At 47.6% G+C, this 25519-nt stretch overlaps 2 protein-coding genes across 4 annotated transcripts in view; both read right to left on the bottom strand.

The window, feature by feature from the left end:
- Positions 1-225: 225 nt before the first annotated feature.
- On the bottom strand, positions 226-19890 carry DENND2C (DENN domain containing 2C). 3 transcript variants are annotated; one of them, XM_026077285.1, is made up of 18 exons: positions 17179-18076; positions 16050-16198; positions 15391-15503; positions 14856-15023; positions 11955-12051; positions 11154-11198; positions 9640-9827; positions 6446-6555; positions 5848-5917; positions 5410-5487; positions 4416-4556; positions 3900-4048; positions 3334-3511; positions 2959-3000; positions 1891-1996; positions 1523-1762; positions 1092-1178; positions 226-623 (listed from the first exon to the last, which is right to left on the bottom strand). In XM_026077285.1, exons 1-18 carry the CDS (start codon positions 17988-17990, stop codon positions 592-594), a joined length of 2805 nt encoding a protein of 934 aa, XP_025933070.1. In that variant the 5' UTR covers positions 17991-18076; the 3' UTR covers positions 226-591. The 3 variants fall into 3 exon arrangements, with proteins under 3 accessions (XP_025933070.1, XP_025933071.1, XP_025933069.1); XM_026077286.1 differs by lacking the exon at positions 226-623 and adding an exon at positions 16328-16357 and having other exon boundaries at positions 939-1178; positions 17179-19890; XM_026077284.1 differs by lacking the exon at positions 226-623 and having other exon boundaries at positions 939-1178.
- The window catches only part of AMPD1 (adenosine monophosphate deaminase 1), a 21747-nt gene continuing 14279 nt past the window's right edge, over positions 18052-25519 (bottom strand). Inside the window, exon 13 of the mRNA XM_026077289.1 lies at positions 18052-18146. Within this exon, the coding sequence (XP_025933074.1) occupies positions 18069-18146 (78 nt within the window). The 3' untranslated portion in view covers positions 18052-18068. The remainder of the gene's footprint in view (positions 18147-25519) is intronic.

Raw genomic sequence — 25519 nt, 5'->3', positions numbered from 1 at the left:
CGGGCTGCGCTGGGGAGACAAGGGCGGCGGCCGGGCCCCACCGGGGATGGACGAAGGAGCAGGGGGAGAGGGAGACGGAGGCCCCACGGGGACGGGACGGGACGGGACGGGACGGGGAGCCGGGCCCCGCCAGGGACGGGACCGGGGGGCCGGACAGGAGGGGGGGACGAGGGCCCCGCCGGGGACGGGACGGGACGGGCCCGGGACGGACGGGCCCCGCCGGGGACGGGATGGGACAGGAGGGAGGAGCCGGGCCCCGCCAGGGACGGGACGGGGGGGACGGGACGGGGGGAGCCAGGCTCCGCCGGGGACGGGACAGGGGGGACGGGACGGGGGGAGCCAGGCTCTGCCGGGGACGGAACGGGACGGGACAGGACGGGCCCCGCGGCTCGGGGTGGGCTGGGCCTGCAGCACGCGGACGGTAACGGAGAGGCAGAGAGCGGTTTCTGGGTGAGGAAGCCGTTATTGAGGAGGCGGAGCGCAAGGAGCCGCGGCAGCCCGCGGGGATCCGGGTGTCCGGGTCCGGGCTGCCCCCGGCGCCGCCCCGCAGCACCGCCCGGCCCTGCCGCCGCCGCCCTGCAGCACCCACGGTCACTTCTTCTGAAGAAATCGCATTTTGCTTCCTACAGAGAAAACACACTGTTAGCACACGGAGACGCTCCAGGAGCGATCGGGCTAACAACTTTCGCAAGGAAGAAATTCATGTTTGGCCGCCCTTGCCGGTAGGAAGACGTCTGCCCCCTTGGCATGTTTGCAGCCAAGGCCAAAACTAAGAAACAATTATAGGCAGCTCTAGGATTAGACAACTTTCACAAACTTTACCTAAAGATGGAAAAGCTTAAAAATAATATAAATAATATTATAAAAATATTTATATTTATTATATATAGAATATAGTATATTATTATAATTATATAAAATTATAAAAATATAAATATTTTTAAAAAAGAAAAAATTTACATAGTGCTCAGTATAGGTAAAATAGGTCAAAGTGCATACGGCAAAGTGTGCGCTCTTTTGCATAAAATTATTTGTTCAGTAGCCATGTTTATAAAAAAAATATTCGGCAAAAAACAAAGCTGCCTCTTTACCAAGACTGCGAAGGATTTTGTTCATTCCACTTGGTTCAGTCTCTGGAATGCTCTCCAAATACTCCAAGGCACGGACCTCAAAAAGACCTGAAGAAGAAAAATATCACTCAGCCATTCCCATTTCTTAGTATGTGGCATCTCAAATCATTAACAAGGTTATGAAAAGAAGATCGTGCCTGTAATATCAGCTGCAGGATCAAGCCTAGAGAGGAGACAGATACACAAAAATTCTTTGCTTAACAAGACGCATTCTGCTGTGTCATTAGAAGGTATGAAGCTATTGCCATTGCATTATGCCATATCTGCATTACATTTGCCAAGGTGCCAACAGGGTAACCTGTCAGGACAGAAGGCTCCTTAAGAGTCAAAGCGATGTGACGTTATACTTTGAAAGTCACTTTGTAAAACGAGAAATTAATATTAAACCTCACCTTTGACCATGCTCTTACTCAGCTCTCGATCTTGTATGAATCCTGCAAACATCTGTGTTTCCATGAACAAGTGCAGGAAATGACGCACATTACGTGACATATGAGATTTTCGGAACAATTCCCGCTGAAACACCCTCTCCCCTTTTTCTGTGACATTCATGTGTAGGGAGTAGTGTCCAACAATCTCCACAAAGAACCGAACAAAAGCTTCAGAGACCAGGGAGTTAAGAGGCATATCACCTGTGAAAAGTACAACAGAGTAGTCATTTCCCACTACATTCATCATTTTGGACAGTCCTCTTCTGAGGAAGAGTCATATAGTCTATCGTAGACATGTAGTCTATGTATAGACTTTTCTGTACAAGTACCTTGGGTGCTACCCTGCTCCTGAGATAAGATTTCACTTCGTTCCTCCAAGATTTGTACAAGTGCAGCCTGGAGCTTATGAGGCAGGATCTCATCCTCATCTGATACCTAAAGAAAGAAATGGCCAGGAAGGCATTTTTGTGTTTTATCTGTCATCAACAGAAACTTCTCACTGTGAACAGATGAGAAAAGCTTGTGGCACACCTGAAACAATCAGAGGGAAGTTACTTTACAATATGGGGTATGTTGGTGAAGACAATGCATTTGTCTTGTAGCCACAGCAATGAAAAACATTTCCTCCGCACCTTCCAGCTAAGTAGTAGTAGTCACATGCACAAATGACCAACACAGAACAATGTATTCTACATCCACTACACAGACTCAGGCTTAATATACCAGTGATAAAACACACTAGAACAAAAGTCTGCTCAGAAAAGATGGCAAGTCACAACATTCTGGTGAAAAAGCGATCCGTTAATACCTTTCTCCAGTTGCAGGCTGCAACACAAAATAGAACAATAAGAGAAGGGAAAGGAGATGCAAATACCCTCCTGAACTACTAATGCTCCAGGATGTTTATGTAGAGGGCACTTTCTTTACATTAGGGAAAGTCTGGGGCCAGCAGAGAATTGCAAGAGAACTGTGATAACTTGTCTTCTAGATTATCATTCCTGAAAACAAAAACAAACAAAAAAACCCCCACCTAGATGAGAGAGGAGAAAACGCTGTAGAGAACAAGCGCACAGAAACAGAAAGACAGCCAGAAAGCGGCAAAGAATCCTAGTGGTCCACTTAACAAACCAACTAAGTATCTAAGTCCAGCCCAGGTAAACAGCACCTTCAGCTTCATAGGGCTCTGTACTTCATGCAACCTCAGCCTTGCAAAAAGGATCCTTGCAAGCCTGTTCCCTTTCCTTCTCTGTGGATCTAAAAGGAATGCAGGATATTACCTGCCCCCCACAGTCTACATATGAATACTAGCTTTTGCTGATTTCTTGCTTACAATTCCATTCGTCAATGCCCTTTTGCAGCGCATAGCCATGAGTGGCCAACACTGTTACTTCACTCACCTCTTGCAAAAAACGGTCAGCGCAGAGATCAACAATCAGAACCTGGGGAAAGATGTACAAAACACATTAACTCTTACATTCAAGTATGCTGCTGTACAGAAAAAAAAAACACCTAAAACACCTTTTTTTTAATGTTCCCAGTGGCACAGGATTTCACACACAAACCACAGGTTTTGCATAACTGCATCTTGTCTCTAAGAACAGTCTATTATTTATCTTAGATAACAATGGAACGGCCTGAGGTATCTGGCAAGTCATTGACGGTCTCAGAAAAGTTTAAGACTTCATATTAAGAGAGTATCCACAGTTTCTTCCAGAGAAGTTAGCTTCCTACCACTGGAATTGTTCTTCCCATTTTTTTTCCCCAAATCTCACCTCTTCTATGGGCAGGTCCTGGAGCTGCGGTAACGAGCAGGAGAGAATGCCAATTAAGAACGGGGTCGGAGAGCAGGCAATATCAATCATGGAAGTTGGTAGGACTGGTATGTAGGTGTGTTGCCAAGTGAAGGGATAAAGTGTTGCCACTGCAGCATGGCCACATTTAGACAGAGTGCTAAAAAGGTAAGAGAAGCACAGAATGGATTGTCAATTGTACAGACATAGTTTAGAAAGGTTCATGAAAACTGTAATTTACATACAGTACATTGTTTATGCAACAGCAGAAGCCCCATGCATCTACTTTTGAAGTCATGGGGAACCAGGAATAGCACCAACCCACACTAAAGAGATAAGTAAGTAAGGTAACGTGCCCTTATCTCCTCTTGGGTAAATAGCATACTCCAAATTCACAGCATGCACATACTATATGGAGAATCTGCAAAAAGCTCTTAAATGTAACTATTTACAAAAAGTTAGACAAGCTTGCACATCAAACAGGCCCAAACACAAAACAAAACCCAACATTCCTCAGAAAGAACAAGTCACTCAGACTCATTTTTCACCTTAAATTGTCAGCAACCAAGATCACCCTCCTTTCCAGCAGGAGAGAGGCAAAGACCCGAATCATGTGAGAGACACTTAAACACTTAAACAGGCATTCGAAGTCAACATGTTCAAGTCGAGAATCCAACGGACGGCAGAGTTCCATAACCTGGGAGAAAAGCAGAGATGCAGGGCTTTGGATGAGAGCGCCACAGCATGGAGGAGAGCTGGATGAGGGGGGATCTGTCTGGAAAGCAAACTGATGGATCCTCACAGGTAGGAACCAAGCAGCTTAGACAGTTCAGAGCATCACAAACGACTCAACCAGCTCTTCTCTAAAAAGGCAGGGAATCACTTTTATCGCAGTATGCTTCTGCAGGAGGCAGGTTTCTCTGACAGCCTGCGTTGAAAGTTTAGGAAATAATCTTCACATTAATTACTTACAGCCAGCACCACTGTACAGTACAGTTTGCAAAGTGCCGCTACATCCCAGAGACACCAACCAACAGAGAAAAGCTAGTCCTGATTTCAGTTACCTCATTTCCTGCTCCTGGCAGGAAACTCTTCACAGTAATAGTACATCCAGGAGCAGGGAAAGGTGCCTCCATGACACTACGCATAAATGGGTGCACTAGGGCTGGGGACATCTCTCGTCTCTTCTCCACTTCATCTAAAATCTGCAAGAAAATAAATCAGACAATGGTTCAGTGCCTGCTGGTGAGCCATACAAAATATGATTCTATGTTACATTATCCCATTCTGCAGCTACACATGAAGGGTGCAACATGGACTCACAGCCCTCTTCCCCCTTGCTTGGGACCACTGTGTAAGCTCCTCTCAAAGATCTGAATAAGCAACATGGGAATAGGTACCTATGACTACAACTTTCCATTTCTCAAATCCAGTCCCCTGCTACTGCAAGGAAATGTGTTATATGTGTTAATCAAATTCTCACAACTAGTTAAAGGAGTAACTTCTTATGTCTCGCCCTTTGGCAAGACCCCATCCTCCTCCCCAGGAAGCCTTTCTGAAATGCTGTTCTAGAAACTCAGTGCTCCAACAGTTAGAAACCAGCTTTCATCATAAGCTTGTCCTCTGTATTCTTCTGCAATAGCTGCCCTTTACCTGTAATAGCCTTTCCCAGCATTTACTTCCTTACCTACTCTCCCCATGATGGCAGGAGAAATAAATAGCTCTTTTTTCTCCTCTTAGACTGGTTTTCCATTTCCTGGAGTCATGGAAGAAGAGGATTAAGGGTCTCCACACCAGTAATACTGCATATTAAAAGCCACTTCCTGAAAGCAACTTCCTGGAGGAATAATCTTCTGTATACTGGCTGACAAGTCTCAGCACTAGTATCATTTCTTTTGCCCACTCAAAGCAAAAGTAGCAAGGAAGCACCCTGCTGGGATGGATGTTATAATTACTAAGCAATTTTAGGCTGGACAGCAGCATCCAGTTACTTCCTGGAGCTTGCAGGTTGTTGGAGACCCATGTCTGATAGGAAATAACAGGCTCTCCCCACCTCACCTTAGAGAAGAGGTTGAAGCAGCCCAGACGGCTAACAATGCAGTATACCTCCGGAAGGCGCTTTCCTTTCCCTTCTGGCTGAAAGGCAACAGAACATTTACACTGAGAACAGGGGTGCAATAAAGAACCTAGCACCTACGATGTAGCTGATTTACAGAATTCCTTCTGCTGTAGTTCCCTCTATACCTCTGACTTAAGAGATTCCTGAGGAATGACCAATCCCAGGATCTGCCTTTCATACCCAGAACCCACTTCACTGTATCGCTGGGTATCATCACGCTCCTGCCCTTATGCATTTAAGAGGCTGGTAATATCAGCAGTAGCACAGGAACTACAAAACTCACATGGGAAATCACTGCCCATTCCCATCCTCACTTGACTGTGAAAGCTTCTCTTTATCAATGTATTCTTTGCTCTCCATCCAACACAGGGGCTTACCAGGAGCTTCTTGCAGTACCCAAACCAGCGGCTGCCATCCTCACCCGTCAACACAAAAGAAAATGTTTCACTGGGGACCAAAGAACAGTCAGGGTCAAATTTACCATGCAGTTTAGAGGAAGACAAGAGACTGACAGACAAAGCAAGACCCATGCACCACACAAACTACAAGCCATTCTCTTTCTGGTCACAGCAGAGACCCCTGCTATGGGTAACCAGGTTCTTCAGCCTCCGTTCTGTGGAAGAACACCTGCAGACCACCGACTCTCATCCACCTATAGCTCTCCTCTTTCCCAACTGCTTCTGCATTCTTCCAAGCAGCAGCATAAGTACTTGCCACTCCCAGGAGCTGGCCTTGAACAGAAGTTACAGACTTCCTATTCCAAATAGGGAAGACGCTGCTTGGGCAGAAGCAGCACTTCTGCCTCCACCTCCATATCTCATCTTCCCCTATCATAGTAGTTTGGGGCTCAGTGTTTCCCATTTTTCTCTGCATTGGCTGCAGTTCCTTTGGTCCAGGGAACTGGCACCTAACCTAAGCCCTCAGCATTGCCCTCAGAGGCACATCAGGCATCAATACTCAAAAATAAGTCTTTACCTTTTAAGGTCCGATGTAGGAAACCAGTCTTTGGGATCTGGAAAGCAGAATTTGGGAATGACCTTTAGCCTCTCTTCAGTATCCTTTGACTGTCTCAAGGGATGTTCAGGCTGGAGGGGTAACACACGCATTTAAAGTCATGGAAGCATGGTGCATGGCTGCAGCATTTTAAACAATAAGAGAGAGTATCTTTCTGACTCTTCCAAATGCTGACCATCAGATAGCTAGTGCACAAGTACATGAGAACAGATTCTGGATATAACAGATTCCCAATTCCCTCTTTCATCATTCCTGCTGACTGGACTTTTGTAAAATTACTCAGCTGGTCTTGGTAAGTGTTGAGCAAGATTTAGTGGCATAGCCAAGTTTATAGTGAGTGAAACTAGAATTGAGCCCCCAGATGACAGTTGTGTGATTAGGCAGCCTGCCTCATTTCTGTTCCCAGGAGAGCTGAAGATGCTAAGAGAAACAGGAATGTCCTTGGCTTCTGAGGTGCAAATCATTCCCAACTCAGCTGTGAAAAGAGCATAGCTATTCTATGTCCCAGTTACCTGGTGCAGGCTCAAGTCAAATCCCTCAAAGAAGACAGGACAAATTTCCATGCTTAAAACCACCCAGAAGGGGCAAAAAGAAGATTTTCAAATAAGAGAGATCACACTTCAGTTGGAAATGCCCCTGAGAAGAGGAAGTTTGTTCCATAAAGCTGATTTTAGAAGCTGAGCTCTCATTCAGCCTATCCAGCTTACTCCACTGTCCCAAGCTGAGGCAGCATCAAGGCATAGTTAGGAAGACAGTACAGCACTTTCACAGAATAACAGTTGTACAAAAGCCTTGCTGGTCTTAGGCACGCAGCCCAAAGAAGAAGGTGACAAGCAGATTACTTGAAAGCAATGCTATTTTTAGAAGAGAGACAAATCTGTAATCAAAACACCTCCATAATCATTGCTCCATAATTAGTGGGCAATGGTTCCTGCAAGTCCCCCATCAAAATACTGTAACTTGAGCAGAGGATAAATAAATACCAATAAAATCATTTGTTTTGTCAGTGCATTTGTAAAAGCAAGCAAACAGCCACATGGTACAATTGAGTCTGATCGCCTGCTGGGGCAGCAGGAAAGAACAACACACTGCCCTTCCCCAAGGCGACAGTTAGATTGTGGCGCTGTACCAGGGAAAAGCTAAGTCTGGTAGCACTCCTTTCTGCCTTCTAACACCCTAAAGTTTGCACTTTTAGCAGCTATCATTTATGCATCTTCAATTTTACCCACTAAATTAAGACTATGCACTCTTTCTGGCTGTGGTCCCTTATTAATTTTGTGAAGCAAAATGTTTAGACATTTAAGATGTTAAAGGTATTTGCACACAAATCCCTTATGCTACTGGACACCAGGTGTCCTGCTGGAGTCCCACATAACTTCCCCTAATGAATTTAACATCTCCTTCCCTATTTGGATGTCGTGCAGATTCCTTAACAATCTCTGGCTTATTCCTGATAGCACAGCTAGAAGAATTATTGGTTTTATTCTGTTCTTAGTGGACGGCCCCAGGCACAAGCCTAGATGGTGACAAATGAATATTCAGTCTGGGACCACGGAAGCAAGTACCAAGGCTCCATCCTCTTGGTTTCACACTAAGTCATAACTCAGTTACATGCACTCATCTTGTCATCCGTTTGGGCTGAACAGACAGAGAGAAAGTTTATTTCAAATGGTTTGCTTTGGTTCACAGTACTTCAACTTCCACAGTCAAGCTCAGCTTTTGGGGGGCTGGTATATGTGGCTTTGCCTTTTTTTTTTGTTTTTTTTTTGCCAAAAAGTATAAGTAAGCATAAAAGTCCTGGGGTTCTAGTTCCTGTATTGCATCAGCCAAACTGCCTCAGTCCTTGCTATAAATCAAACTGCCTTGATGAGATCAGACCAGCTTTGGGAACAAACTTTCACTGCACTCCCTTTCCTCTCCTGCAGGCTGCCTCAGCAGCGTACCACAATACAGGATGGCTTTGCAATATTTCCAGACAATTAGAATAGGAGTTTTCCTAGTTCCCACAAAAGACTATAAACTCTTCATTACACCCAATGAGCATTAAGCACAAGTGCACTGGCTAACCAGAACAGATTCATTTTCATTAACAGGGTCAGAGGTGATTATTTTCAGTTTAAAAGGCATTGGCAGTCCTCCAACTCTCATGGGCTTTATCATCTCTCAGCTCTGAGCTCTTAAACTAGATTTGCCATATTCTCAAACTCCCAGGCGGTCCCACCCACTGTACCATAGTTAGTGGGACAACAGTCCCTAAAATCTCATCTTTATGTATTTCTCAGACATTCAAGAAGCAAGCTGGATCTTACTAGCTGTCAAAGCTAGTGAAGGAGATATAAGGCGCACCAAGACCCCACAGACAAGGAAACAAAATAGTCTGCCACAACACAAACCCAGCTGTATTCACACCAGAACAATATTTAGACTGAAAAAGAACATGGCAAATTATTGTTTATAGAGTGGACAAGGCCCATAACCCAGCTGTTGCCCAGTTATTTCTGAACAGCAGCTTTGCCTCTCCTAGTACCAGAAAAAGGAAGGGTTCAGTCAGTACTTCAGGTAACCAGATCAATTACACACTTGCATTTGATTGCTTTGCCAGCTGAATCATCACAGACAGGCACACCCGTGAGGAGAAAGGAAAGGCTGCAGCATTTTAGCAGCAGGGTCAGTCACTTCTGGAGATGCACTGTCTCTTCAAACCAGTTTTTGTATTTTCAATCCCTGTCCCTTAAGAAATCTACCTTCCATTTTTCAGAGACATCAGAATCAGGCACAGAAGCTTCTAACTGCTCTGTCTTTTGAGAGAAAAATGTTTCTTCTCTGAAAATTTGAGGTTAGAAATTCCTTTCCATTACAAATCCAATTTCCCTCCCTGTGAGAATAGTGTTTCTGGAGGCACCAAGTTGGTGGGACTTCCTAAACCTTACGATATTACAGGTATTTATACCAATGGGGAATCAAGACAGGCATTTAACAACTTGTCCAAGACTATGCATTAGATCAGTAACAGAGGAAAGTGCTTCAAATCCCAAACCCATATTCTACCTATGAGGCCAGTTTTATTAGTATAGAGCTCAGGAAGGGACAAACACACAGAAAAAATGAACGGTTATTGAGTGCGTTGTGCGGGGAGGTTTCCATGCAGCTCTTACCTTGCTGGGAAACTGCTGTATGATCTGTGGTGCATATGTCATCTCTGATGCCTTCTTGTGCAGTGACACCACCACAAATAGCTCAAATAGTTGCTGCTCCTGGAGCTCTATCAAATCCCTCTCCAATGTCTGGTAGTGCAGGTTCCTCTTGCAGCCTGAGTGCACCTGCAGCAGGCACCTGTGTCGACCTGAAGGAGGGGGCGAATCCAAAGCCAGCCTGTGACTACTATTGCCACACACCCACAGCTCACAGAAGAGGAATTGTCATTACCTTCAGAAGGGGGAAAAGAGATGGGTGCATTTGCCTAACCTCACAGCACTGTCTCATCCCATGGGAATGGGAGTCCTTGGTCAGCTCCTCAAGCACAGAGCTGTTCCAGGCACAGGAGCACTGGCCTTGCAGCAGCTCCGCAGCCCCTTTTGCCTGACAGCTAGCGTTCTGCTGCTCTCCTGACATTCTTTCCATGCACCTCCAAGCAACACTGTGGTAGCAACGAGGAAAGGCTAAGAGAAGAAGCCCAGCCTCATCAGTTCAGTGATGTTGCCAGGCTTCAGGCAGCTACACCATAACGCAGCATGGGCATTCAAGAGAGGCAGTTTCCTGGCCAGAAACCCTCCAGGCTGGGATGTCTTGGCAGGTAGTACACACTCACAAGCACAGGCAATGCTCTGACTTAAGAAATCCTTGTGGCCCAGGCACCATGACGCATTCTGGACACCGGAAACAACCGTTAAATCAGACAGTGACTCAATCACTGTACTTTTGAGTCTTCACCCTCTATTACTCTTCTTAACACAAAAAAGTTGAACTTCATCATCACCTCCAAGTTAAGGCCTTTTGCATGCTTATGTCTAAGTAAATGAAACATCTGGAACAATTCAACTGGTCCTGTTCACTGGATTCTCACTGTATGTAGTTATCCTGCTCACAGACATGCCAGAGTCATTCACCAGTGCTGCTGGCCAGCCATTACCTTTTCACTTTCAAATCTTACCAGCCTAGAAACTCAGACCTCTTGGGTCTTTCCCACACCAAGTGGTTGTCACAAGTCTGTAGTCTGGGCCCAATATCAAACTCGGGGCTAAGGAATCAGACAAATAACCAAGTGATTTCTCCCTAGAGGAAAGGGCATTTCAGAACATTACAAATATAAAACAGAGCCAAGGGAGGGAAGTAGGGGGTAAAAATGATATCAAGTGTTAGCAGCAAAGGTGATCCAGCGACAATTCACTGCAAGACATATTTTGGTAAGCGTGACTCTACTAATTCAAAAATGAATCTACTTTAGCCACTGGCAGATGAGTAGCATTAAACATGAAGGGCTCAGGATAAGTGGCAGAAACAGAGACCAATTTGTCACAGCAACAGCCCCCAGCCTTGGCACACCATCTCTCAGACGTTCCCTTTCTCTGTCACGGCAGAAGCCACAATTAGTCAACATGCTTATCCCATCAGAACCCTCGCCAAATATATAGCACTACAGGGACAGGACCAACCCCTGTGATTCACTCACTTTTTGGCTGATTTTCTGTATCGCTTTCATTCCCGCTGGTTTCACCTGAAACACACATAGTTTTCACTTATTAGCCATGCTGAAGGAAGATGGGCAACACCCCAAGTTGGGAAAGACAGAGAACTTCAGACTCATCAGGCCAACATCACGCAGGGCTGCTCATCTATCCTGCTCTAAGCATCAGCAAAGAGCAGCTATTACTGGCAAACGTGCTACAACAGTAAATTTCAAAAAGGAGTTGATATGAAGTCACTGTTTCCAGTGAGCCATCTTCTAGGTCAGCTGAACACAGGCCAAGAACAGAAACCAAGTGGTTATTTAATGCTGCTAGGAAAGTTAACAGCATTGCTGAATAGAATATAGCATAAATGAAGACCATACCAGTGCTAGAAAACCAGAACACAAGAATATCACTTTAGAGGCACAAAAGAGATGAGTGGAGCAGCCAGAGGTGGTTCTCATGCAAAGTGGTTTTGGTGTGGATTTTTTTTGTTTTGTTCTGGTTTATTTTTTGAAAAAGCACTTTTAACAACTACTCCATCTCTTCAGGATCAGACAACAGTGGGATCTTCCATTTTTAACAGTGTTAGACTTGGGTTAAGCAGGTGTTCCCAGTCCTAGCGGTGCTGAAAGCCCAACAATTTCAGTCAGAGTTTCATGCAGGACATAGGGTTCAGCACTGTTGAGTCAGCCCAGCATGAGCTGGTGGTACCTGGCCTGTTAACAATACCCCAGGACATGGGGAAATTGCACCATTCAACAAGTGTGTAACAAAGAGAATGGTGCAAGAGTCCTCTATACCTTTCATTGGAGGAGCTTCTTTCCCACTGGGACTGAGCAACTTCACCTTCTTCTTTCCACGCTTAGAATCAAAGATCTCCTGTATTTTTAGTACAAGCTGAAATCCAAAGCAGAAGCAGAGGTTAATATGGGGTCCAAAAGGGGCACAAGTGCCAACGGAAAAGCAGCCCAACAGCTATCATCCAGCACAACACTTTGGAAAGGCTGCTGAAGTCCTGCCAGGGACCCTGGCTCAAAGGCTCCTGGCTGGAGCGCTTTTAGTACAGCTCCCTGGATAGTGAATAAGCACAGAACTTCTGCTACAAGAGAAATAGCACAATTCAAAGCTGACACCAAACTGTATATACATTCTGGAAGTTCTCATGTTTCACTTACGAAACAGATAGAAGTGGCAAAATGTCTAGCATCAGATCTCAGTTTTCTATTACAGAGGCCAACTACAAAGGGACTTAAAGAGTATCTTATAAATCTTCCTCTGCAAAGGATTCTGAACTCCACATACCCACAAGCATCTCAATTCTTTCCAAGCCCAGAAAAAGCAGAGCTCTCTCAGTGTAGCCTAGTGTTTGTTTCTTCAAATTTGTTGCTGCAGATGGATGTCAGATAGCTAGGTAAAGTTCTCCAAAGCACCATGCTGGGCATAGAACAAGGCTACACTGAGCACAGTCCTTGACCCAAGGTAGTTTGCTAAAATGAATGGATCATACTTTCAGTTTGCACAGGTGAGGAATGCCAGTGGGACAGAGTAATGTGCCAACACTGCAGGAACACCGCAGACCTGGTCCACTGGAAGAAAAAGCTTGGGAAACAACATAGCCCGAAGTAGGCTAAGCTACAGGCATGGAAGAAGTGTCGGCATTTAGACACTTCAGGTAGATGCTGCTAACATTCCACCCATTGGTAACAAAATCCTTAAAGCCAAAGTCACAACACTTTCCACTACTCCTGAAACAGGTCTCTCTGGGCTCCCACCCTGAGCTGCCAGGTACACAACATCACAGGCTGTGGCGGCTCCTTGATTCTACATGTCAAAGAATGATATCATTTCACTGAGAAAAAGGATTTACTTTAAATGCAGCAAGCAGGTCAAGTTCATTCTTGTCTCAAGTTAAGAATTCATTAAATGCTCCCACGCTGAATGTAGCAGGGTGGGGCCCAGTCATTTGTCACCCCAAATACTGCATAAAAAGAAAGATATCCAGCAAGAGAACCTGTTTTTCAGCTCAAGCGCTTATCCCAAGCTCAGCAAACTAGGCATAGGCTCTTCTCCTTTTCAGATCTATTTCTCACAATTTTCTGGGCCAGACAGACATGTCCTTTTAGTGTGAGGAGGCTGCAAGAAGGAAAAAAACCCGCAGCAGAAGGTGCTTCTTCTATTGCAAAACCTGCCTTCTTTCCCCTCTGCCATCCACTTTTATCTAGAGGTTTTCAATTTCTGTTCTGATTTTTGCACAGTTGAGTCACCAGCGAAAGATGTCATGTGTGTTTAAGGCAGTAATGTGTTTCTTGAGCAATAAAAAAGTTTTTCTTTTTGGACTCCAAACCTTTTCTGAGTCTCTCTAACAATCTTGGCTCAGTTTTCTGAGAGCGGAGAGAATAACGTGTGCTTCCTGCTTGTAAATTGTTACCAGATTTTTGGAATGGGTTTGGTTTTGGGGAATGTTTTATTTTCCCCTCTCCAAAAGAAAGACACTCTCTGTCATAGCATTTTTATAAAGTTGCCACCTCCTTCCTGATTTCCCACCCCTGCAGTTTGTTTAAAACCACATATGAAAGATCTTTATTATTCTAAAATACTTAACATTTGAACTGTATTTTGCAGCTGTCCCACTCTATCCCCCAGTCTCATGCAAATCGAGCAAATACACTCAATTTTTCATATGCAATAATGATCTGCAGAAGTTAAATGATTTTACCATGGCTAAAGTAAGTTGTCGCCATTACTATAATTGGAACTTGAGTCCTAGGCACAACGCACCAAGCATTCACCACTACAGCGGTAGCTGCAGCTGTCCTACAACACACGCTACATTTCATCACTGAAGGACACAAGCTGGTAATTGATAGTATTATCTTGAAAGATTCCCAGCACACCAGGTAAGAATTACAACCAAGTCCTCTGTTATAAGGACGGATTAAATGCCTTTCTCACTACTCTGGCATCAGAAGCATATGCATCTTTTACACACAGGCAGTAGGGAGTGGCCAGAAACGCAGGCAGGAGAATTGTATGAAAGCTTTGTGAGATGGGTTCATCTCTAATGAGCTGCTCATCACCTTTACACCATGAAACAGCTGCAAGAGTATGTTCCTAACGTCAAGTCAAGGACTACAAGCCAACATGCCAAATAACCAAGTGCCCAGCAAGCTCCCCCAGCAGCCCCACACACTCAGCCATCTAACAACTTGGCCCCTGCGCAGTGAGAACATAAGGAACAGTCTGAGACACATGCACAGTATTGTACAAAACCTGCCCTTTAGCTCGGAGAGCCTCCTTGCATTCCTGCACCACACTCAGCACAGAGCCAGCATCATCACACTTCATGGAGGTATTGGGAACATACTTTTAATGACAAAGCACTAGGAAGAGCTGGTATTCAAACACAGCACCAGTTTACATTTCACTGACTACCCTCTTTGCAGATTCTTGGCCATCAGCACCACCACCATCCCAGCCAGAACTGGCACTCTGTTTTTTGATCTCCCAACACATGCCTGCTACTGAGAGGGGAAATGGTTTGAGCAGGGTCATCTGTCCACACACACAGCAGTGATGAGCAGCGTTCACCTGCCAGACACTCAGCTCCATGACCACTTACAAAGCACTTACATGGTGTCAGATAAAGCAGCAAGAGTTTGAAATGCCACACAAGAAATAAGGTTTCATGCTTAAAATCTCACCCAGGGCAAGTTCTTTCTCCTGCTAGCAGCCTCTGCTGCTCGGAACAGCTTCCACTCTGTCAGCGTGACAGGAAGGGTTATGTCCTTCAATATTTTACCTTGCAAACTTGTCTGGGAGGACTTTAGCTCAAGTGTCTTGCGACTGAGAAAGGCAGGCTTGGGGGGAAGCTAGAAAACAGAATCAGAAGAGATGGTCAAGCATAGGATTAAGCTTTGGTCCAAACTCACAGTCAGAGGAGTCAGATTACAAAAGATAAATTTCCTGCAACCTCCTGTTCTACCAAGCCAACCCCTCCGGCACACTCAAGCAGCCCATCAACACTCTCCTTTTCCTATCTTTTTGATCCTTAACAGCTTAATCAACTGCCACTGCCATGGCTGTTCATTACCAAGTACATTAATAGCAAATAATAAATATTAAGGAAAGACAATGACATGTAGCAGTGGAAAAATTGAGGTCAAGGGGAGCACAGAATAGGCCCCTTGTGAGGATGACTCCCTGTGAACACATGACAATTTAATCCCCTCACCCTACCTTGGGAGCCCTAATGGCGCTCCGGGGGGGTGGTAACTTCCAGACAGACGGGATCTTCCACAGGGGTAGAGGCAGCACTCTGATATCTTCATAGGGGTTTTCTTTCGCAGGACCTGGAAAAAGCATTGGAGAGGGGATTTATGAAAGGAGATAAATTCCTGCATTCTTGCAAGGGATATGAGTATGGAGTGTCTGCACAGTTTGCTGGCAAGCTTGAACAGGTCTGGAGAGAGATCTGTAGTAAGATGGATTAAGTTTCCACCATCCAAAGATGCTTCTAACCCACTATGATCATCTAGGCAAGCTGTACAAGGATTGACCAAACCACAACACTTCTACCACTGCAGGGAAACTAGCTCCATTGCAAAGCAGCTGATTTTGTCAGTGTTCACGTAGATCTCTATGCAGCACTCAAGCAGAGCATGCAGAGAACTACCAAAGAAGTCAGTTTAGTGCATGCCTGTTCTAGTGAGGTCCACGACATCTAAACCAGCCTGTTCACATGTAGATAGCTATTAACATTAACAAGGAACCCCAGATGGGGAAGACCTTAGAGCTGGACAGGTCCTCAGTGCATTCTCACCTTCACACCTACCTCCCCAGAAAATTTGCTACCCCCAAAGAAAGCGAGTGCATCCCCCAGCAGCATAGGTACATACAGATAATGTCCTCATAGATGTTGTCTTCTGACTGTGTGTAGAAAAGCCTGGATCCTGTGGTGCCTTTTGTCTCTTCCTGAAGTTTGTGGGGGCTGGTGGCTACCGTTCGGTTGCGGAAGCCCTGGATGTCCTCAAACTCAAAGGATTTCCTGGAGGAAAACCAGCATAACTTCTTCTAAAGGCACCTGCATATACCAGTGAGTTATTGTCTCTGGTCCACACAGAGTATGGTCCTCCTTGGGGCCAGCAAACACACGGATGCTCCACTCTGGACTCACCGATTTCCAGTCAGCTCCTGCTCCCTTACCCTGGAAGGTTTTTTAATGAAAAATGGAGTTGGAGGCTCCATGGCCAAACACATTCTGCACAGGTATGGTGAGTCTCATCCTGTCACAGAGGCAGGAACCCACAATAGGTTTTGGCCTTCAATCCAAAATAATGGCATAGAAGTCACAAAAGACCTGAATGGGATTTAGCCCATCATCATAAAATTCATGTTTTTTGCTGCACACTTTGCCACCATGGAAAAAGGTGTTTTAAGGATTCAGGAGTCCTAGCCACATCTCCACCTATAAGATTCACACTCTTCTCCAGCACAGCTGCCCTAAGCAGCTCATCTGCTTGTAGGACTAGCATCAAAATAGCTCAGAGGGTTATTACTCTGTGACAGTGACCTACAGGCAAGAGGGCAGAACAGCCAAACCTACTGCAACAGTGATCACCCACAACTGATAGCCCCCAACTGTAAGTAACAAAGAGAATCTTTCTTTCAGAAGGATGTCTGAACATTTAACCACAATACTGCCCCCAGAGGCCATTCTGAAATCCACAAGAAGTGGGCGGCACTCTCCCTGGGGCCAGCATATTCCCACTCAATTCTATTTTAATGTGTGGGACTGAGATTCGTTTGGGGCTTTTAACCTTCTTTGCAAGATTATCAGCAGCAAAGGCAGAGCATTCACAGTGATGGAAAGGGGTTACTTTCATCCAGAAACATCCTCTCCCATCAACAGAAGTATCATCAGTACCAGTATCTCCACAAGGACATCATGGCAAGCAGGTTGTGTGGACTTATCTAGAAACTGATTTAAGGAAACGTGTTTCAGACATGAGAGATGAATCAACGTACCTCTGGGTTCTTCCTCTGATCCTCCTGCTGGCTACTTTCTGCTCAGGACTGTGAGAGGATGGCACCAAGTCTCCTCCACAATGATTCTGCAGGGGAGCTTCCTTTTTAGCACCGGCATTGCTGCAGCTACTGGGGTCCTTTTCTGCAAGATAGCGGAAGGTCCTACGGGGCTTGGGTGGTGGGACAGCTGCTGGCCCCACCTCTTGCCCCTCAGCCTCCGAGTAAATGTTTTCCAAGCTCCTCTCTGTCCTGCAGAGAGAGTCCACCCCTTTGGCTTTAAGTGCTCTTTCCGTGGAGTCACAGCTTTCTCGCTTCCTCTGAAGGTCTGAGGGCACTACCAGGGCTTTGTCAGGTGGAAGGGGATCTACTCTCCTCCACAACCCTTGTGAGGTGCAGAAGTTGCCTGGGGGCAGTGTCTCCTCTGAGTCCAAGAAGCCTGCTTGCCAGTCTCCATTCTCCTTCGCCTGGGAAATCAGGCTGCATGCACAGGGCCTGAGGTCACCACAGTCATCAGTCTGCAAGCAGCTCCTTGCATTTTCCCTGAAGTCCAAGCCCAGGCTCTTTGGATCTTTAGATCCAGTCTTTCTGCCCTTCTCTGTATGCCCTGGCTTCACTTTAGATAGAGCATCACAGCCTGGATCATACTTTACCCCAAAGTCCTTCAGCTGCTGCTGCTTCTCCTCGCTGGAGCACCCCCGTGTCCTCCCCTCCCACTGGGAGATCTTCTGTTTGATGTTGCGGCAGTGGCTCCGGGAGAGGGTCTGCACAGCAGAGCAGGAGAAGCTACTGTCCACTGTCCCTGTTGGGTGCATGGCAAGTGCCAGTGTGCTTACAAACACCCCATCTCCAGCTTTGTCCAGGTCCACCTGTGTCCTGCACACATCAAGCTGTCATGAGACTCCAAAGCATCCAACAGTGTCCAAGAGCCTTTGGATGTCAGCCCTGCAAGAACGGCCTCCTAGCACAACCTGTGGACAGAGAAAAGAAAACAATCATCAGCTCTACTCCAATCATACACACCACCCGGAGGTCCCAGCCACACTCAGGCAATTGCTGAAGAGCACTCCTCCCCATATCACATGTTTAAGACTGGCTTCTGGAGCATGCTCCCCACAAAGCCTCATTCTGTAGCACACATCTGGAAGGGTTAACGAAAGGAAGCAGAGGCCTCACTAGCTTAAGAAACAAACAAACAAAAAACCACCACAACAAGAACAAAGCACAAACATGGATTCCCAGGGTCCAAACTCAGGGAAGTCACTTAATGGCACAGGGACATTGCAGCATGGTCTATCCCGAGCAGACCTCTCAGCCAGCCCCTCTGCTTCTCTCTTGTCCTGCAGGTCAGGCAGGAGTGCTCAGTTTCTCCTGATGCTCTGCACTGCTCAGAGCACCTCAGGCAGCACACAGCCAAACCACTGCAGCAGTCCATCTCTGCTGGAGCTCCCAATACAGCACAGGCACAACAAGATACAAAAGGCCATGCCAGCATTATAGATAGGGAACCACATCTAGTTTTCCAGAGAATTGGCAGCAGCAAGATGGCTGCTGCTTCACCCAGCAGAACTAGGACAGTCGTCTTGACTGGAGAAGAGCCCAACAGCACTCCTCCCTCCAGAAACACTCTCCCTGCTGCACAACACAAGTAAAAACCTGTTTGATGTTATACCTGCCAAAACTCGACCTAAATTTGCCAACAGAGACACCTGAGTGCAGTGGAGCCCAGCCTGTGGCTTTCAGCCAGGAGAAGTTTTAAAAGACCTACAATGGAGGCCAAAAGGTGGAGAAAACTCTAGTAAGATCTTGTGCTCAAGAGGAAAGCAGCCCTGTATTCAGATCAGCAGGGGAGAAGGAGCTCTAAAGAAATGCTAAGACTTCTCCCACCCAAGGTAGAGCCTGAGCAAACAGAAGCCATGCTGTTTAAGATTCCTCTAATGCATAATCTAGAGGATACAGCAAACAGTCCTCCAGATAGTCCTGCAGCAAGAAAGGCAGGTGATCTGCCACTTTAGCAACAGGGAGAACTTCAGCTGCTGCACAGACCCAGCACTTGCAGGTCTGGTATGACGTCAGTACAGACATTTCATATGCAGAGCCCCCAGCCTCTGAGCCCTTCAGCTCAACCTGTGCAATTAAAAGAAGAACACTGGCCCTGGCAGACCTACTTGATATAACTAGTGAGCTGGGACAGCCCAGGGCTTCCCAGGCAATTCAGTGACGGCACCAAACTTCAGCTCCCTGCTGGACTTTCACACCCTGTACCAGAGCAGCACTGCTCAGTGCAAGCTCTTGCTGTCTGGCATTGCTTGTTGCATTGTCCCAGACAGCTGCAAGTAACTCTCCCACTCAACAGTGAACACGTTAAACTTGGACAATCTGGGTAAGCCTGCTGAGCTGGAGATATGCATTACATCTTTCACTCCTCTGTCCCTCACCATATTCTGCCCCATCCCTAACACTTTCCTACCAACACTACTCCTGAACACCACCAGCACAGCCTCTGGACAAGTAAGGACAAGCTACTACCACACACATGACACTGAGGCTCCAACACGGCACAGCACCCTTTTCCACACCAGCCAGGAGCAAGATGCAGGTAAGGGACAAGCAAACAGAAGAGTGATGCTGACTCCCCTTGCAGGAAGCAGGAAAAGATCAAGACAGGTGTGAAAATGAGAGAGCACATAAAGAACAGCAGCCCCCATGCAGAGCCCCCACACCCCCCAACTGCCTCACCCAGGGTGCTGCAGTGCTCCTGCCCCCCCACGGCAAGACCCTGTTCCCACACAGCCAGGCTGCTCCCCATGGCTCACAGGCACCCAGGGCCCCCTCCTCTCTGCTATTAATAGCCTTGTTTCCAAACATCCTGAGCCAGACTAGAGCCGTCCTTCCTCAGTCCCTCTCTGTGCAGCCCTGATTAGCAGACAGGAAAGCAACTTTCCTCTTTCCTAAAGCCATTGCAGCTGATCTCCAGCAACAGCAGCTGCTCCGGAGGGCCTGAAGCACACGCTGGCAATGGGAAGGCTCTGAAGGGAAAAGCTGGGCCAGGGAGCAGGGAAGCAGGGAAGCAGCCTCCCCTCAGCCAGCACAACCTCAGACCAGGCATCTTCACTCCCTCCCAGGTCTTCAGACACAAGACCTCTAGATGCAGAACTTGCACATGGACAGGCCCCCAAAAGGACCTTGCAGCATGGTGTCAGCTGAGCCAGTCCAGACTGATCAAAAGCCACCAGCATCAGGACAGCACAGCCAGGGACAGTACAGGAACAAGGCTGAGCACCAGAACCCTCAGGCCTCCTGGGAAAGGAGAATCCAGCACCCTGCCCAAAGTAAGCAGTGGTCTCCAGAGAAGAGCAGGAGGTCACAATGACCAGAACTAGGGACAGCAATACTCCAAGTCCAGCACTTCACAGAGGATGTAGCGCAGTACAGGGAGTTCCTAGGATGGTGCTGCTGGCAAAACACTCTGGGAAGGAAAACTGCAGAAATTCCTGGATTGACAGAGTTCCCAAAGAGGAACCCTAGCAGCCTCCCTGGCACAGGGAGCAAAGGGCCCATTCATAGGACTGAGTGCTCTAAGGCCCGTGTACATGTTCCCCTGCCGGCCATCACACGCACAGCTCCATGATGACACAAACCCCACATGTGGCATGGAGGGCTTCCTTGCCTCCCTACAGCACAGGCAGCTTTCTTTTCCCAGTGCTATCAGTTATCACCTCCCCCTGGACACAGACAGGCAGCTTGGCAAAACATCTGCATGCAGCATCCACGAGGGCAAATCACCACACAGAGCAGACTGAGTCGCCCTGCTCAGCATGTCAGCTGGACCCATCCTCAGGATAAGCAGGGCTGCCTGTGCTCAAGTGGGTCAGGTCTGCTGGCTGCCAGGATACCCCATGCCACATCACGCCCCCTACAATTCACGCTGGTGAAGGTGCAATGGACAGTGCATTTACTGTAGTTTCCTCAGCCAGCTTGCCATATATCTACTTCCTGGTACACAGCCATAGCCCAAGTCAACCTAATACCCCTAGCCTCCACCAGGATTTACTGTGTTAATGTAGGTCATGCAAGGGTTGAATCTTTGTATGCCACTGGTGACACCCCCACCAGGCAGATGCCAGGTCTGTCCCTACTGTCCACATCTGTGTTCCCATGATGAGGCACAACCAGCAACAGAGAAACATGGTGGAGAAGCACAGCCCCAGCCAACCTACAGACACTGGTCTGCAGTGCTGCCTCGGTTTCTGCTCACTGAGGAATGCCCAGAGTTCAAGCAGTTCACCCAACACTCCAGCAATTGTCTGGCTCTAGCATCCAGAGCTATGTAGATCCAAATCTAGAAACAGGATCCACACTGAATTTATGTTCTCTTCTTCAGCATGAGCCCACCAAGTAATACTATCTCTCCAGACAGTGAAGCAATAAGCTTCACTCACCAAAGAAGCCCTACAGCTTTGACTGCAACAGCAGGGGTCATTCGAAGGCATGTCATTGATCTTTGAACTACCAGATACAATGAGAAACACATGGCTCTTGGCTCATCTTAAATGCAGCCAACAGAACACAAGCTTAAAGGAAGCACCTAATGTTCTCTCCTGCTCAGCGCTGTCCTGTCAGCCACAGCCTTGTACTGTCTCTTCCAAAATAATCCACTCTCCTAGGAGAAGAATGTGGCTCCGCACCTGCATAGGCTTGCAAGGCAAGAACTGGGCATTACTCTAAATTCATCCTGTGAGCCCTGGCAAGGATAAACTGATCTCAGATGAAGAGCAGTTTGGGGTGGTCTGATCCAAGCAAACCAATCCTGTAAGACACAGCCTGAGACCAGCCAATATACAGCCTAGGGACACAAAACTGGTAGAGACCACCTGGGTCAGGCAGCCAGCACCTGTATCTCAGGGAAAACAGACACCATCCCTTTCACAAACTAACCAGACTTTAAGTGACACTGCTGCTTTCCTGACCTCTCCCTCCAAACTCCTTCAGTATGTTTCCCAGACTTTCCACAAAAGATGAATTTATTACCCCTGCTTCATTAGTACTTAGAGCAGTCCATTGTATCCACGTGCACTGAATCATTTTATTGAAAGCATTGGTCACAGGCTAAGAGACTTTAAGTCATTTCTAGACAAAGCCTGCCAAAGGTATCACACGTTTTCCCCCAAAGATACCCTCTCAGATCCACAGTGTCTGAAAACAGTTTCCATATCTTTATCCAAAGCAGAGGAATGAGGCACTTTCCCACCACATGATAGGCAGCCCTTACTCTTTTTCCAATACTGAAAGCCAGAGATCATGCTAAGCATTTTCCATGCAAAGGGTCTCAAGACAATTCAGTTTCCTGAAACCACATGCTCCAGGAGAAAATGCTGCCAGCACCATTCAGGAACAAAATACTCTCCAACGCTGAGGTCAAGCCCACCCACCGCAAATGCTACTGCCTCCCTACAACCCTCCTCACCACACTCAGGCTTGCAGCCAATTAGCTAAACAAAGGCACTAACACACCACTTCACCTCATCCTGCTGCAGAGCAGGCATCAAACAGGCGAATCACTGGCCTGACAACCCCACACAGTGCTGAAGCAATCTTCTACTCCTTTTATGAGAGCTGGGCAGTTCAGAACAACCCAAGGAACAACAGACCACCTTTGTCACTGAGCCTTCTGTGTTGGTAGCCAAATACAAGACATGCTTCCGGTCTTGTGAAGTCTAGGGAAGCTGCTGGGTCAGTCCTGGAGGGATGAGGGCAAAGCCAGCATGGCAGCAAGGGCCCTTTCCAGAGTGCTCAGCTACTCCCATTCTGCTCAGCTCCAGAAAAAAACTGAAGCTTTTCTGAACAACAATCTGCCATACTAATGGCTGAAAGACATGGGCAGTACCAAACAAACGGATTTTATATCAAAACAAGTAACACCTCAGGAATGTGGTACGCTTAGTCATTTCCATTTCAATACAAACCAACTCTAGTTATTAACTCATTGGAAGCTGCTGCGTATGATGCTGTGGAATGGAGTTCCAGCTTATCAGGCACCTGGCTGCATAGAGGACAGACCTTAGACAGTTAATGTGAGGCTAATCTTAATTACATAGCAAAAGGAGGCAAAGTCTGGCCACTGTCATGAGTCCTAAGACTTTTGTACTGATGAGAAAGATATTTCTGACTCTTTCAAATTTTAGTGTTTTTCTGAAACAATAAAATTCAACCTTCTGAAAGTAAGTTTTTACCCCTGCCAGAAAAAAGCTTAAACTTGTAAGCCCTGAAGGGTTCCATGACAGAGGATAAATGCATGGAACTCACACTGTATTATTTTTAAACTCATAGTTTTTTGGACCTGACTCACAGTATCTGGATGCTCAGGTTAGCAATACTGAAAAAAGCAGTTGACTCAGACACTACACCACAAGCTGGCTGCATGTCCCAGGGACTCTGCAGCTTCAAACCAGAACTCAGACCCAGCAAGTGGGCAGAAAGTTAGTTAAACTCAAACACAGGTTTCCTGGAACAGTTTCTTGGTGGAAGTATCTGAGATGAGAGCCTGTCAATAGATTTGTTCCCTCCTGCTCTCACTTCTGAGCTCCTAATTCCCTCAAGGCTGACATCACTAAAAGCCAAAAACACCCTTATATTACAAGGGCCACCATGGATAGGCTGTGTGGGGCCGTGACAACCTGCCACTCACTCCTTTGGGAAGGTCTCAGCAGCATGGAGGCAGCTGCACCAAGATGTTGTGAGGGTGCAGACCAAGGACAGCACCAGAAAGCCTCTCAGGCACAAATCTGGGTAACATGTTCCCGGAGCTACAGGTAAGGAGCCACATCCATACTGAAAGACTGGCAGAAAAACTCGCTCAGCAGTAACACACCATTCCAGGATGCAGCACACCAAGACAGATCCTCCAGCCAGCAGTTTCAAGCAGAGATACTTTACAAGGCCATCACCACCATTTATCCTCTGCTCCCCCTGACATCCTCAGCATGTACCTTCTCCCGAAGGCAAACTGGAACAGACATGGTCTTTGGGACAGCCTGCCCAGGAGCCTTTCAGGGTCTATTTCTTCACTTACCACATCCTGCCCCTGCAGAAGATTATCTTCTAAATGCCCAGGTAGCCAGCAATCTGCCTGCAAGCCCTTGAAGGGATGACTCCCACCTCCCAGTCTCACCAGTGATTGAGACACACATTGTGGTCCTGGGAAGCAACTAGGCTCCTGACCCTGGTCAGGATATTTCCACCGCTCTGACACACATCTGACTTACTGCCTGTCCCTAACCCACTTTCCTGTGAGTGAGGGGAGGGCTCCAACCTCCATATGTTGCTGGAGTCACCTCCAGCAGCACACAGCATTTTTCCAGGGAGACCTCCTGCAGCCAGAGGCACACTGAAGGCCAGCCAGCTTCACTGGGCCGCAGGTGCCGCACCAGGGAGCACTGACCTCTGCACGCCCCTGCTGCTGGCAGAGCCCCGAGAGGACAACATGGGGGCTTGCCCAGCAGCTTCTTGCTTCTCCCCTCCGCTCTCCCTTCCCATGCAGCAGGGTCACAGTCATTCATCCCTGTCTCTTGCTGTGATAGACGGGGCAGCAAAACCCACAAGAACTGTCATTTCTAGGGGCTGTCTTTCCTGCTACCTATCTGCTACGTATCTCCCTTTGCTGAGGCTGACGGAGGTCCCTGCCACCAAGGTGAAGAGCTCCTTTCAGCACTGGGACAGGCTGTGTCCGACTGTGGCAGCGGGAGCAGAGGAAGGGGCTGCGCGGCCAACAACGGGACAGGCGAGGGGAACCAGCGTGCACTACCCAGGGCAGCACGCCGCAGGGCAGCGCAGCCGGAGGGATCCCTTAGGCCTACGTGTCCGTGCAACCAAGAAGCATCGAGACCTATTGCTATCTGAAACATCACGGCCTGCTAGTAAACGTTTAGCCTTAAAGAAGCCCTGTACGAGGGACTGTGGTGAAACTCGAGGCTGGTGACTCATCCAAGGGATCCGGTGGGCTAGAGCAGCCGCCTGCTTCCTCCGGGCTCGGCCCGTCCATTCATTCTCACCCTTGGCCCCACGGGGATGCCCGGTTCGCTGCTTCCCGCCCGCCCGGGACGAGCGCGGGGCCCTGGAGGGCCTGGCCGCCGCGGGGCCCGGACGGGCGTGGGGCCGGACGGGCCTGGCCGCCGCGGGGCCCGGGCACAGCGGTCGGTTCTTCCGCAGCGGAGCGCCTCCGCCGCCGTGACGCACCCAGCAGCAGCAGCAGCAGCCGCCGGGCAGCCCGGACGGGGCCGGGGCAGGTCTGCAGCACCGGGGAAGCACTCCGCACTGCGGGCCGGGAGCCCCCCCGGCAACCGCC

Source organism: Apteryx rowi, unplaced genomic scaffold, assembly GCF_003343035.1.
Source record: "Apteryx rowi isolate R43461 unplaced genomic scaffold, aptRow1 scaffold_45, whole genome shotgun sequence".
NCBI classification, from domain to species: Eukaryota; Metazoa; Chordata; class Aves; order Apterygiformes; family Apterygidae; genus Apteryx; species Apteryx rowi.
This window is presented reverse-complemented; position numbering and strand designations above follow the sequence as displayed.

Coding starts and splice junctions, on each gene's coding strand:
- DENND2C (XM_026077286.1), bottom strand. CDS start 17,990: ATGCACCCAACAGGGACAGTGGACAGTAGCTTCTCCTGCTCTGCTGTG. Junction 11,199..11,954: donor AGAAGCTCCTCCAATGAAAG/GTATAGAGGACT, acceptor TGTGTGTTTCAG/GTGAAACCAGCGGGAATGAA. Junction 5,918..6,445: donor CCTACATCGGACCTTAAAAG/GTAAAGACTTAT, acceptor TTTGGTCCCCAG/TGAAACATTTTCTTTTGTGT.